General features: G+C 43.1%; 1 protein-coding gene across 1 annotated transcript in view; it reads left to right on the forward strand.

The window, feature by feature from the left end:
- The window catches only part of Abraxas2 (abraxas 2, BRISC complex subunit), a 37,171-nt gene extending 23,521 nt beyond the window's left edge, over positions 1–13,650 (forward strand). Inside the window, exons 5-9 of the mRNA XM_005351401.2 lie at positions 1,290–1,480; positions 3,066–3,185; positions 5,424–5,508; positions 8,994–9,108; positions 11,526–13,650. Coding sequence (XP_005351458.1) covers positions 1,290–1,480; positions 3,066–3,185; positions 5,424–5,508; positions 8,994–9,108; positions 11,526–11,995 — 981 coding nt within the window. The 3' untranslated portion in view covers positions 11,996–13,650. The remainder of the gene's footprint in view (positions 1–1,289; positions 1,481–3,065; positions 3,186–5,423; positions 5,509–8,993; positions 9,109–11,525) is intronic.
- Positions 13,651–14,314: the final 664 nt, after the last annotated feature.

Below are 14,314 nucleotides of genomic sequence, written 5' to 3' on the forward strand. Positions count from 1 at the left end.
CTGTGCTGTGCTGCGTGTGCAGTGCCTGTGCTGTGCTGCGTGTGCAGTGCCTGTGCTGTGCTACGTGTGCAGTGCCTATGCTGTGCTGCGTGTGCAGTGTCTGTGCTGTGCTGCGTGTGCAGTGTCTGTGCTATGTTCAGAAGCCAGGCTGTGATGAAACCTTGTAGTGCAGCATTGGAGAGTGATGCCACAGACATCTCAGATTCATCGTGTGTGTGTGTATGTGTGTGTGTGTGTGTGTGAGAGAGAGAGAGAGAGAGAGAGAGAGAGAGAGAGAGAGAGAGAGAGAGAGCCTGCGTGTGCACACACTCATTGTGCAGTCATTTTGTGCCATATCACAGATGTAAAGGTCAGAGGGTAACCTGCTTGAGTCACTTTTTCCCTTCTACAATGTATATCAAACTCAGGTCATCAGTCTTGGTGACAAGCACATTTGCCTGTTTGAGTCATCTTTCCAGCTTTACATATTTGTTTTTTAATTAATTTTTGGCCATTTTACATTCAGAAACTTTTTAATGTTGCCAGTTTTTTTTAATATTTTTATTTATTTATTATGTATACAATATTCTTTCTGCGTGTATGCCTGCAAGCCAGAAGAGGGCACCAGACCTCATTACAGATGGTTGTGAGCCACCATGTGGTTGCTGGGAATTGAACTCAGGGCCTTTGGAAGAGCAGGCAATGCTCTTACCCTCTGAGCCATCTCTCCAGCCCCCCAGTTTTTTTTTTTTAACCTCACATTTAGTTATGTTTTTTTAACCTCATATTCAGTTATGTGGCCCTATCTGGGGTCATGACACAGTGTAAGAAGCTATGCTGTATGTGACTGTAGATTCACTTTCTAGACTTTCATACTAATAAAATCCTTTAGCATATACACTCCATACCCTTGCATCTGGCTTTTTTTATTGAACATACTTATTATGAGATTTCTCCATGATGATTTGTTCCTTTTTATTACTGCATATGATTCCAATATACCACAGATTACCCAGTTCATCCATTCATTTGTTCACTGGTGGTTGTTTTTGGTTCTGGACTTGTCAATAAAAATGATCATGTACATTTGTTTATGGGTGTTCATTTGGAGGCATTCTGAATTAAATAAACTTTTTTTTCCTCCAAGACAGGGAATCTCCGTGTAACAATCCTGGCCGTCATCTAAGATCCACCTGCCTCTGCCTCCCAAGTGCTGGGGTTAAAGATATGCGTCACCACCACCCAGCCTTTTTTTTTTTTCCCAAGATAAATAAGCTCTAATACTTACCTTTATTCTGTTCTTATTGCAGAAAGTTATTGGGTGGTACAGATTCCGTCGAAACACCCAGCAACAGATGTCCTACAGAGAGCAGGTTATCCACAAGCAGCTCACCCGCATCCTCGGTGTGCCAGACCTCGTCTTCCTTCTCTTCAGCTTCATCTCTACCGCCAACAATTCTACTCATGCTTTAGAATATGTTCTCTTTAGACCAAATCGCAGGTAAAGAAAGCTTCCCACCACTGTACAAAAAAAAGATGTGGGGCCTCAGAAAAGGGCTCGGCTCGGTGGGTAGAGCAAGCCAAGCGTGGGGACCTGAGTTGGCTCCCTAGCACCTGTGTAAAAGTTGGGCATGGCAGCCTACATCTGTAACCCAGCACTTGGTGGGCAGAAACAAATGGATCCTCAGGGGCTTGCTTACCAATTAAATGAATTAAAATAGTTTGGGGATCAATAAGCATCATCTAGGCATGTTTGTATTCTTACAGGTAGAAACTTCATTTGCTTCTTCATGGCCCATTATGCAAAAATAGAGTTGTGCTACTTTTGGACTCTAATCATAACTTTAGAACACATAATTCAAAGACAGAAATTGTAAAAATGATCCATTATTGGTGATGGGGGTTTTGCATTGTGCCTTGATAAAGAGAAAAAAAACAACATTATGTGACCATGTTTTCTGCTTGTGAGTTGCAGAAAGCTCTGGCTCTGGAAATGTGCTAATAGCATCAGTAGTCATTGTCAGTGAAAATAGTTATTGTTAGGGAGCTATTTCTAGGGTTTTGTTTATCTTCTGCTAGATGTTTCCTTAGGATCTCTCAGTAACCATGGGCATGCATACAAGATATGAGCCATACCCACTACAGCCGAGTTTCTGCTTTAAGGGAATGGAAGATTGCTGACTATGCATTTTAGGTGGTTGTAGCCCTCTATGTGTTAATTTACCAGTGTTAGAGACACAGAAGCCTGCTGTCAGCCTTATCCTTTTGTTCTGTTTTTGTTATTGTTGTTTTGTTTTTTGAGGTAGGGTCTTGTTCTGTAGTCCAGATAACCCTTTGCTATGTAAACAAGGTCAGCCTTTAACTTCTGGTGATCTTCCTGGATTTCCAGGACCTCTCTGTGGATCCCTGACAGACCTAGCACTCACCCCAAGAATAACCTTGAACTTCTGATCCTCCCGCCTTCACCTTGAAAGGAATGCCAAGATTACAGATGTGTACCACCACACCTGGTTTATGTGGTACTGGGTATTGAGGCTAGGGCTTTGGGCACTCTTGACAAGTACTCTCTCAGCTGAGCCACATCCACAGCCTTTAATCCCAGTCCTTTAAATATTTTTTTAATTTTATGTATGTGGGTATTTTGCCTGTTTGTATGTCTATATTTATAACACATGCACATACGTGCCTGATGCTGGCAGAGCCCAGAAGCTGCTGTTGGATCCCTTGGAGCTGGAGTTACAGATGACAGTGAGCCATCATGTGGGTGTTAAGAATCCGACCTGGACTTGTCAATCCCAATTCTTAAACAAATACTTTTAAAACTGGGAATGATGACACATACCTGTAAACCCAGCAATGAGGTACTGAGGTGAGCAGAGTGTTTGAGCCCATGAGGTCAACACTTATTTAGGAGTAAAGCGGTAGAGCCAAGTATGGTGGCATATGTCTATAATCGCAGCACATGGGAAGCTGAAGTGGGCCAAATGTGCATTTGGAGCCAGCTTAGCTTACATAGTGAGATCCTGCCTCAGACAAACAAAGAAGTGTACTTAATTAAGTGCTGTTTTTCTCAATTCTCCCTACAGGTATAATCAAAGAATATCACTTGCTATTCCCAATCTAGGCAATACTAGCCAGCAAGAGTACAAAGTGTCTTCAGTGCCAAACACTTCTCAAAGTTATGCCAAAGTTATTAAAGAGCATGGGTAAGTTGAAAGGTAAAATGAGTGCTTTTATCAACAGTATTTTCTTTGTTAATATTTTTTAAAGTGTAAGGAGAAATGTACAATCAAGTTTATTTTAATTGAAATTAAAGAAAACAGACAGTTCTCTAGACCACTACCATATATCAGAATCCGTTCTGAGTAAACTATTGAAATGATCCCTGTAGCTAGGTGGTGGTGGTGCATGCCCTTAAGCACTTAGGAAGCAGGGGCAGGTCTACAGAGCTAGTTCCAGGACAGCCAGGGCTACACAGAAAAGCCCTGTCTCGAAAAACAAAACAAAGAAGAAGAAGAAATGATCCCTGAAGCTGAGTATGGTGGCTCACACCTGCAGTCCCAGCACAGGAGAGGCTGAAGCAGGAGTCAGTCATAAGTTGAAGGCCAGCTTACAGAGTAAGACCCTTCCTCCAAAACAAACAACAACCAAAAAAAAAAAAAAAAAACAAAACAAAAAAAAGACCTGAAACAACCCATAACAAAACAAGGCTGCTCTGTAGGGCATGGTAGCACTTATTTCTCATCCCAGCACAAGGAAACAGAGGCAGTGTGCGTTTGTTGAGTTCCAGGCTAGTCTGGCCTACATAGTGAGACCCTGTTTCAAAAAGATAAAAATAAATCTAAACAACTGGAGAGATAGTTTAGTGCTGATTATTTGCTGTACAAGCATGAGACCTGAATTTGTAGTCTCATCATGCAAAAAAGCTTGGTAGGAGACTGGAGAGAGATGACTCAGCAACGCAGAGAATCTGGGTTCTATTCCCAGCTCCTACATAGTGACTCACAACCACTGTAACTCCAGTCCTAGGAGATCCAGTGCCCACTTTTGAACCCCGCAGGTACCAGGCATACATTTGATTCACAGACATGCATGCAAATAAAACATTCATATACATAAGATAATTAATTAAAAATAAAAAGTTGGGCTGGGCAGAGCACATTTGACTCCCAGCACTTAGGAGTACTGAAATAGGCAGGTGCTTGGGACTTGCTGGTCAGCCAGCAGAACAGCCAAAATGGTAAACCCAAGTTCTGTAAGAAACTCTGTCTCAAACAATAAGGTGGAGAGAAATAGGAGAACCCCTGTCAGTGACCTATGGCCCCAACACAAGCATGCACGCGGGAGTGCACTTTTACATGTACGTGAGCAAACATGCATGTGCACCTTCACACACACAAATAAAAGAATCCCTGAAAGTATTAAGTTTTCTATTCTTTTTTTTTTTTTTTTTGGGGGGGTTTTCAAGACAGGGTTTCTCTGTGGCTTTGGAGCCTGTCCTGGAACTAGCTCTGTAGACCAGGCTGGTCTCAAACTCACAGAGATCTGCCTGCCTCTGCCTCCCGAGTACTGGGATTAAAGGCGTGCGCCACCATCACCCGGCTAAGTTTTCTATTCTTATTGAGAAGATAATTTAATGTTACTGTATTTTCTCTCAAGATTGTATTTACTTTTTAAAGATTTAAAAAAATAATGATGTGCCGGGCGGTGATGGTGCACGCCTTTAATCCCAGCACTTGGGAGGCAGAGGCAGGCGGATCTCTATGAGTTCGAGACAAGCCTGGTCTACAAGAGCTAGTTCCAGGACAGGCTCCAAAACCACAGAGAAACCCTGTCTCGAAAAAACAAAACAAAAAAATAATGATGTATGTGAATGTTTTCCTGGTTGTCTGCATGTGCGCTGTGTGTGCAGTGCCTGAGGACACCAGAAGAGAACATTGACTCCTCTGGTACTAGAGTTATGGGTCCTGGGACTGAGCCCAGTTCCACTGCAAGAGCAGCAAGTGCTTGTAACCTCTGAGCCATCTTTTCAGCTGCTTTTCTCAGGGTTTAAAAAGAAAAACAGCCAGGTGTGGTTGCATGCACCTTTAAACCCAGTACTTGGGAGGCAGAGGCAGGTGGTTTATTTTTGAGTTCTAGGCCAACCAGGATTTCATAGCAAATTTCAGGCCTGCCAGGACTACATAGAATGACCCTGTCTAAAAATAAAAATAATTAAAAAAGGAGATAAACATAGTCACTGGAAAATGTTCTGTTTTTAATTATTGATGTGTTTTTTATTTCTCTTCTATAACTCTAGTAGGATTAGCACATTATTGCTTAGACATTGTCACCTTTGAGTCAGAGCAAATATTAATTACCACTGTGAGGTAGAAGGACAACAAAAATGCCTCCTGTGTTCATGGTGATTTTAATAACTCTGACATCCTTTTCCTGTCTTCTAGTACTGACTTTTTTGACAAGGATGGAGTCATGAAGGACATCAGGGCAATTTATCAGGTTTATAATGCACTTCAGGAGAAAGTACAGGTAACTGGTGTTTCCGTCTTGTTTATATTGCTCAAAGCCTACTTTTTTTGTTTTTTAAGTATATATTTTTTAACTGACAAATGAATAGCTGTGGTTCTAAAGTCATAATGGGGATCTGGAGACATGACTCAGTGATTAAGGGCACTGGCTGCTCTTGAAGAGGAGCCAGGTTCAATTCCCAATACCCACAGGGCAGCTATCTGTGACTCTGGTTTCAGGGATCCGACAACCACACACAGACAAATGTACACATAGGATTTTTAAAAAGTAGCCGGGTGGTGGTGATGCATGCCTTTAATTTCAGTGCTTGGGAGGCAGGGGCCAGCCTGGCTTACAAGAGCTAGTTCCATGAGAGGCCCCAAAGCTACAGAGAAACCCGGTCTTGAAAACCAAAACAAAAAAATCAGAAGTCAGAATGGACTTTGCTAAGATAATGTCAGATGTCAGTCTACAAAGCCTGCCTCGTATACTGAGGTAGAGACACTGAAGTAATTTATTAATGCTGCTTCTTAAAACACTTATAACCCCTTTGCAGTTGTGCCTTTTCTGGGAAGTGCATCCTCAAAAGTGAGTTTAAAGAGGGGTGCTGAGAACACAGTTGTCCCTGTCAGTTATACTCTAAGTGGTGACAATGTCAAAAGCCTGCAGCCTGGTCTAGCTCTGCTTCCATCTAGTCGAGTCTTTGTCCCCAGCTGCCACTGTGAAGTGGAATGTTTCTTACTAGTCGTTCATTTACCAAATATTTATGGCTCCACCTCCAGCTGCCAGCTACGTGCTGACAGTGCTTCCCACTGTACTTACATTTGAGAGCTAGAAGAAAAGTGTGAAGTTGGAGCTCTCCAAGGCCCGGGAAAGACCCCAGAGAGTAGAGGGAGGAGTGAAGGTAGCATCTCAAATGAGGGGAAGCCTCGGTGGCAAGAAGAAGAAGCAGTACTGGGGAGTTTCCAGGGCTTGTGCTCACCCTATACTTGGAAGTGGAGGGAATACTGTTCATGCTCACTGGTGCCAGACTTGCCTTCTGGAAGTTTCTGCCATGGGAGGAATGTGCAGGGGAAAACAGCTCTTTATCCCAAATTCATGACCATGGCCTTTCAGCCCGTTAGCACTAGCCAAACGACTTCTAACTGGTATCACGCATTACCTCCCTGATTAGGAGGGCCAGCTCTCATAGTGGTTATTGGTAACTGAATTATATACATGCAAACCCAACTCTGAAACTTACATTCTTTTCCAGATTTCCCTTATAATTATTTTCAGTTAAATAAATCTGTCTTATCTGTTTTTTAAGTTTATACATGTGGATATTTTTGCCTGCATGTATGGATTTTTCACCTGTGTGTCTGAATATGTGCCATATGCAAACAGTGCCCATGGCGGCGAGAAAAGGGCATCAGATTCCTGGAGCCTGAGTTACATCCGTGATGTGGGTGCGGGTCATCAAACTTGAGTCCTTTGAAAGAGCAGCCTGTGCTTCTAACCTCGAAGCCATCTCTCCAGCCCATCTTATCCGTCTTTAACTGTTGGTAGAAATGAATGGTGAAAACATTTTGTTCTAGCTTATCTTTTATTCTTCCTTCCTTTGTAAGTTAGACTGGTACCAAAACTTCCCTCTTTGATCCAATAAAATTGATTAAGCAAGGGAAGAAATTCAATTTTTCCCACCCTAGCCTTTTAAAAGACCTTTAAGCTGAATTGCACAATCATCTTTTTTTAAAAAAAAATATTTTATTTACTTTTATTTCATTTACATTGGTATTTTGCCTGCATGTATGTCTGTGTGAGGGTGTCAGATATTAGAGTTAGAGACAGTTGTAAACTGTCATGGGGGTGCTGGGAATTAAACACAGGTCCTCTGGAAGAGCAGTCAGTACTCTTAACCACTGAGCCCTCTCTCCAGTCTGCACAACATCTTAAAATGATTAAAATTAAGAAAGTGATTAATAACAGTCCAGTGGGGCTGGAAAGATGGCTCAGTCAGTAAAGTTCCTGCTACACAAGCATGAGGACCTGAATTGAGCCCCAAAACCTGGGCATGGGCTGGAGAGACGGTCAGCAGTTCAGAGCACTTGGTGCTCTTGCAAAGGACCAGTGTTTAGTTCTCAGCATCTTATTGGGTAGCTCACAACTATCCATAACTCCAGCTCCAGGAGATCCAACACTCTCTTCTGACTTCAAGGGCACCCACACAAGAACACAGAAATACATAAATAAAAATAAATCTTGAAAAAGTTGGCCATGGTAGCATACACCAGCATCAGAGAGGCAGAGACAAGAAAACCCTTGGGGGTACTTGATGAACCAGTGTTGTCTATTCAGTGAACTCCAGGCTGATATGTCCTATAAGTATGGCAACCTGAGTTTGATTCCTGGAACACTTTCAAAGGTGGACTGACTCTACCAAGTTTCCCTCTGACCTCCACATGTGGTCATGGCACAAGTGCGTGCACAGACACACATACACAGAGTTATACACAACCAGTCATACACACACACACACACTAATTTTGCACTTACTAATTTTTTTTAAGTTTTTTGAGGCAGGGCTTGCTTCTCTGTATAGCCCTGGCTGTCTTGGAACTTGCTCTGTAGACCAGGCTGGCCTCAAACCCAAAGAGATCCACCTGCTTCTGCCTCCTGAGTGCTGGATTTCCTCCTGAGTGCTGGATTTAAAGGTGTGCACCACCACCACCTAGCTAACACTTATTAATTTTTTTAACTTATTATGTTTGTGTGTGTAAGAAGGTATGTTGATGGGAATTCAAGTGCCCACAGAGGGCAGAAAATTCTCTTGAACTCAGTTATGAGTCACAGTGGGTGCTAGGACCAAACTCAAGTCCTCCGCAAAGCAGTCCCACCTTTAACCACCGAGCCATCTCTCTAGCCCCCTAATGATAGAAAGTCTTTTAAAGATGTCTAAAACTGACTCCTCATGTGTTGATTAATATAATGTAGCTTCTAGGACACAGCCTTTAAAAAAATAAACCAGCAAACTGGAGAAGTGGCTCTGTGGTTAGGGAGTGCTCGCTGCTCAAGTGTGAGGACTGGAGTTCAGATCCTAGTGTCCATGTAATAAGCTGGACGTGGTGCTGTGCATGCATAGAACCCTAACACCTAGTGGGCGGAGACAGGATCACTAGCTTACTAGCTTCCAGTCTAGCCAGAAAAACTCAGGAGCTCCATGTTAGGGAGAGACATAGGGAGGTCTTGTCTCATAAAGAAGAATGGGGGAACTCAACCCTGCTCTTGTGGGCACTCAAGACTGCTCTGCTTACCTTGGAGGCCAGAAGAAGGTGTGGATCCCTTGGGAGCGCAGGTACAGGTGTTGTGAGCCTGCTGGGAATCAAACCTGGAAGAGCAGGAGCCAGTGCTCTTAACTGCAGAGCCATCTCTCCAGTCCCGTTTTTCCTGGGATTGTAATAAGGCTGAATTTATAGATTACCTCCTGCCTGTTTTGAAACTAACCTTCTTGTATTTTTTCCCCTCAGGCAGTATGTGCAGATGTAGAAAAGAGTGAGCGAGTTGTTGAATCTTGTCAGGCAGAAGTGAACAAATTAAGAAGACAAATCACTCAGAAGAAAAATGAAAAGGAACAAGAAAGAAGTAAGCTTCTGGCTGAGTCTACCATTCCATATCAGAGAAGTAGCTTTGTTCATTGGGGTGGGATACTGTGGACTGAACATAGGCTTTCCCACATGCTAGGCAAGTACTTCACTACTAAGCTAAATACACTCCAGCCCCCTTTTTACATTCATTTTATTTTATATTTATCTTATACACTCTCACTATGTATCGTGGTAGGCTTGAGACTCCCTTGAGATCTGCCCCACAAAGGCTCCCAGGTACTAGGATTACAGGTATGTGCTTCCATGTCTGATGAAGATTGGTTTTTTCATGAGATCCACATGACTCTACCTCCTTAGTGTTGGGATTAAAGTCAGGAGCTACCATGCCCAGCTTTACTTTTTGTTTATTCTCAGGCTTGTATTTATTTGTCTGTTGGGAGCACCAGTGGGAGGTCAGGTTGTAGGAGTTGGTTTTCTTCGCCAGTGTATGGGCACAGAGATTGAACTCAGGTTGTCAGGCTTGGAGATCAGGGCCTTAATCTGCTGCACCATCTCACTGGCCTTACTTTTTATTTTTTGAGTCCATAACCATAAGTTGCCCAGATAGGCTTTGAACTTACTGTAGGTCCAGGAGGGGATCAAACTTGTGATCTTCCTGCCTCAGTCTCCAAAGTACCTACAATTTTTGTTTTGGGGTTTTTTGTTTATCTGTTTGTTTTTAGACACAGTGTTTCTCTATGTAATCCTTACTGTTCTGGAACTCTGCTCTGTAGACCAGGATAGCCTTAAACTCAGAGATCCTCTTGCCTCTACTGGGATTAAAGGCATGTGTCACCATGCCGAGCTCAGAGTAGCTAGAATTACAGGTCTTGCTACCTGGCTAAACTATTTACTACTTTAATTATCAAATCATCCTTTCAGTGACACGCGGCCATTCCTCAAGCCTTCCCTAATCCCCGTGCTTGTGAGAAAGGGTCTCAGACATCCCAGACTGGCCTTGAACTTTGTGGCTGAAGATGACCTTGAATTTCTGATTCTCCTGATTCTTTTCTCCCAAGTACCAGTACCACCACACTTTTATGTACTGGTGGCGACTAAATCCCAGGCATTGTGCATGTTAGGCAAGCCTCTACCCACTGAGCCATATCTTCAGTTTGCCATAAATCCTTCTGTACTAAGCAAGTATCAGGTTCACGTGATGGAGGAAGGACATTTCCTTCTCATTAAGCATTTAATGAGAAGTGCTTTTTTTCATGGTATTCCTCAAGTTTCTGAAACTGAAACAAGAGGACCAAAGAGAAAAGCTGAAGCAGAAGTTAGTACAAGTCTAAACAATTTGGTGTAGATTTTTGTATGTATTGACAAATATTATCTCTTTCTAGCAACTGTGATAATTGCTACCATACTAACTATGGCATACTGCACATATCAGGATGGTGTCTTATGTTCATTATAGACTCATAACTTGAGGCTGGGGGGGTTGGTGGCAACGTACATCTTTAATTCCAGCACTTGGGAGACAGTGAGTTTGAGGCCAGCCTGATCTATAAGAGCTAGTTTCAGGACAGGCTCCAAAGCTACAGAGAAACCCTTGTCTGAAAATCCCCCTCCCCCCCAAAAAAACCCAAAAAACTCTGGGGTTGAAAAGATGGCTTAGCAGTTAAGAGATCTTGCTGCTCCTGCAGAGGACTAAGTTGGTTCCCAGCACCCACAAAGGACAGTTCACAACTACCTGTAACTCCAGTTCCAGAGGATCCAGCACAGACTCAAATACACATTAAAAGAAAAGCAATGTGGTATTTGAAAGGATGCTGTCTTAGGAATGTTCCATTTTCATGGGACTTGTAAAGGTGGTGAGAATGGTTTTCAGTGCCAGCTGGTAGACCTAAATTTTTGAGCACAGTGGGAAACAGGTGGACAAATTAGCACATCATTTAGAGTGACAAACCTATGTTTTACATCTTGGGGTTACTACTGCATCCAATTGCCTGAATTTTCAACTATTTGGTTTTTGTTTTTTGTTTATTTGCTTATTTATTGTGTATACAATATTCTGTCTGTGTGTATGCCTGCAGGCCAGAAGAGGGCACCAGACCCCATTACAGATGGTTGTGAGCCACCATGTGGTTGCTGGGAATTGAACTCAGGACCTTTGGAAGAGCAGGCAATGCTCTTAACCTCTGAGCCATCTCTCCAGCCCCCTGGTTTTTGTTTTTATTTGTTTTGATTTTTTTTTTTTTTGAGACAGGGTCTCACTGTGTAACCATGGTTGGCCTGGTACTTGATATACAAATAAATGGATGTATAGAGGAATCATCTATAAAACATTAGCAACAATCACTTCATAGCTTTGCTGGTCATTTCCAAAACACTCAGGTTGACCATTTACTGAGTGGAAGTAAAAAGATGTGAAGGTACAGAACTTGCTAAAACATTCTTCCTGTTTCCGTGCAGGATTGCAGCAGACCCTGTTAAGCAGACAGATGCCATCTGAGAATCTGGAGCCAGCATTCAGCCCTCGGATGCCCTTTTCTGGGTTTGCAGCCAAAGGGAGAAGTACTCCAGCAGACACCGAGCCCTCTGATCCTCCCCCACCTTATTCTGATTTTCACCCAAACAATCAAGAAAGTACTCTGAGCCATTCTCGCATGGAAAGGAGTGTCTTCATGCCTCGGCCTCAAGCTGTGGGCTCTTCCAACTATGCTTCCACCAGTGCCGGACTGAAGTTCTCTGGAAGTGGAGCAGATCTTCTTCCTTCCCAGAGAGCAGCTGGAGACAGTGGGGAGGAGTCAGACGACAGTGATTATGAAAATTTGATTGACCCTGCAGAGTCCCCTCATAGTGAATACTCACATTCAAAGAATTCACGGCCCGTGACACATCCTGATGAGGACCCCAGGAACACTCAGACCTCCCAGATTTGAGTAAACAAATGACACTCTCTCCACTTGGCACTGCTTTTCTTAATGGCTTATTGAGAGTTTGTTGAGGACTTAATCTGTGGGGAGAACTGCTTTCTCAGATGCCGTGGCTCCCGAGTGGAGCACCCCATGCTCAGAACCCCCAGAATCCTCTGTCCACTGGTCCTCACCTCTGGGTGCAGTGCATGGGTTCACAGCAGAATCATTACGATAATCAAATTGTCCTAATTCTGGTGCGATTCATGGATGTACTAGTAAATTTAGGCAGAGTGAAACTCCTCAGTGTAGTCTGTTCTTTAAATTGGAGATCAGAGACTAAGCACAATTAGTCTATAAATACTCTGTAAGTCAGAAACTTACCTCTGCACTATCATGCCTTGAAATTTGCTTTTTCAAAGGGAAATGAGTTTAGCAGCAGCCTTCAAAGAACTTTCTATGATGAACCAAATTCATCTTTGCCAGAAAATAAATTTTGTTAATTCCAAGAAGCCTGATTGGAACAATTCAGACACTGCTTCTCCTGTCTGCATGACTTTGTAAGAGGAGAGAGGGCTTTGTCTCAACCTTTTTCTACTAGCCTGATATGTATTGTCACTTAAAATGGTTGCCTTTTTAAAATGTAGACACACTAATCCCCAGTGAGTACTCACCCAGACCAGTGTCACGAAGTCAGTTCCTTTCCTTCTGGTGTCCAGCAGCGACTGCTGCCCTACACCAGCACAGTTGGCCTCTCTTCTGGAGTCTTTGAGGAAAGCCACACGGCAGTGGATGGCAGAAAGGAGTGAGATGCCAGGCCTGGGTCTGTGGTGAACAGATCACAGACGCAGTGGATTTAGCTGAGTTCCTGTGTAAGACATGCAGTGCACTTAGGTCTGGTAGATCCGGGGCTGGACTTGTGGAGGAAGGACATTTTAAAGAACATATCCAGGAATCTTAGTGAATAAGATTTGCTTCAGTGGTCTGAATAAGCCCCCCCCCCCTTTTTTTAAGTTGCCATTTTGGGAATAATTGCAGGTGTGTGGAGACCATTGGGATGCACTTACGTGTTTATTTAATTATGGCTTGTTTTCTAGTTCTGCCCAGAATGTGTGAAACCACTAAAATCATTTTAGAATATATTGGGCTACTGGATTGGAAATGGCAAGACCTACCATTCATGGTGGTCAATCAGCCCATGATGCCTGTTGAACTGCCTTTCTTTGAACTAGTTAAAACACGTAAGGATGAAGAGGTCGTTAAAAGGCTTAAAATCTGGTTCCAAAGGATTCGTTTCGTTTTATAGCGATGTTTACTCATAAGCTTCAGCTCCCAGGCTCAGGCAGTAGATACAGACTTAGAAACGAGATCCTGGACTGCCCTGCTTTGGTTGTGCCCCAGGGTCTGCACTGTAACTGCTGTCCTGGTTTTGCTGGGCTTACACCACTGCCGTTTGATTTGAATGTCGAGGGTCACTTTATCTGCAGTGCGTTCCAGCTTTTATCAGCTACCTATTAGCGGCTTCAGCACGGTATGAATTCCAGTTTTTTAAAGTGCCATCGCCATCTCCTCTGTTCAGATTTTGACATTCAGGAAAATATTCTTATTTTTATGTCATACTGAAATATACAGTGTATATCTGACAAAGCAGTTAAATGTGACAATAAAAACTTATTTAATCATGATACATTATTTTAGTGTCTGTCTCAGCACCAGCATGTTCCTGCTTCCGTAGTTATTGTCTCTTGGACAGGTTTTATTTTTTTTAAGACTTTATTTTTGTTTATGTATATGTGAGTGAATGTGTGTATGTACATTTGTGGGTACAGCTGCTAATGAAGTCTAGAAGAGGACATCAGGTCCTCTGGAGCTGGATTTACAGATGATTGTGAGCCTAGAGTGATTCACTTGTAAGAGCCGTCTCTCCAGCCCATTCTAGGCCATTCTAGGTAGGTTTTTGTTTTTGGGTTTTGTTTTGTTTTGTTTTTGTTTTCTGAGACAAGGTTTCTCTGTAGCTTTGGAGCCTGTCCTGGAACTAGCTCTTGTAGACCAGGCTGGCCTCGAACTCACAAAGATCCACCTGTCTCTGCCTCCCGACCCGAGTGCTAGGATTAAAGGCATGCGCCACCACCTCCTGGCCTACGTAGTTTTTTTAAAGGGCATTAAAACTTGCCCTCAGTCTAGATAGAGACCTGTCAACCAGGCTTCAAGAGGAATCTAAGAACACAACTTTGTGGGGGCTGGAGAGATGGCTCAGAGGGTAAGAGCACTGGTTGCTCTTCCAGAGGTCCCGAGTTCAATTCCCAACAACCACATGGTGGCTCACAACCATCTGTAATGAGACCT

The sequence above is a fragment of the Microtus ochrogaster genome, chromosome 8, assembly GCF_000317375.1.
Source record: "Microtus ochrogaster isolate Prairie Vole_2 chromosome 8, MicOch1.0, whole genome shotgun sequence".
Lineage (NCBI taxonomy): Eukaryota > Metazoa > Chordata > Mammalia > Rodentia > Cricetidae > Microtus > Microtus ochrogaster.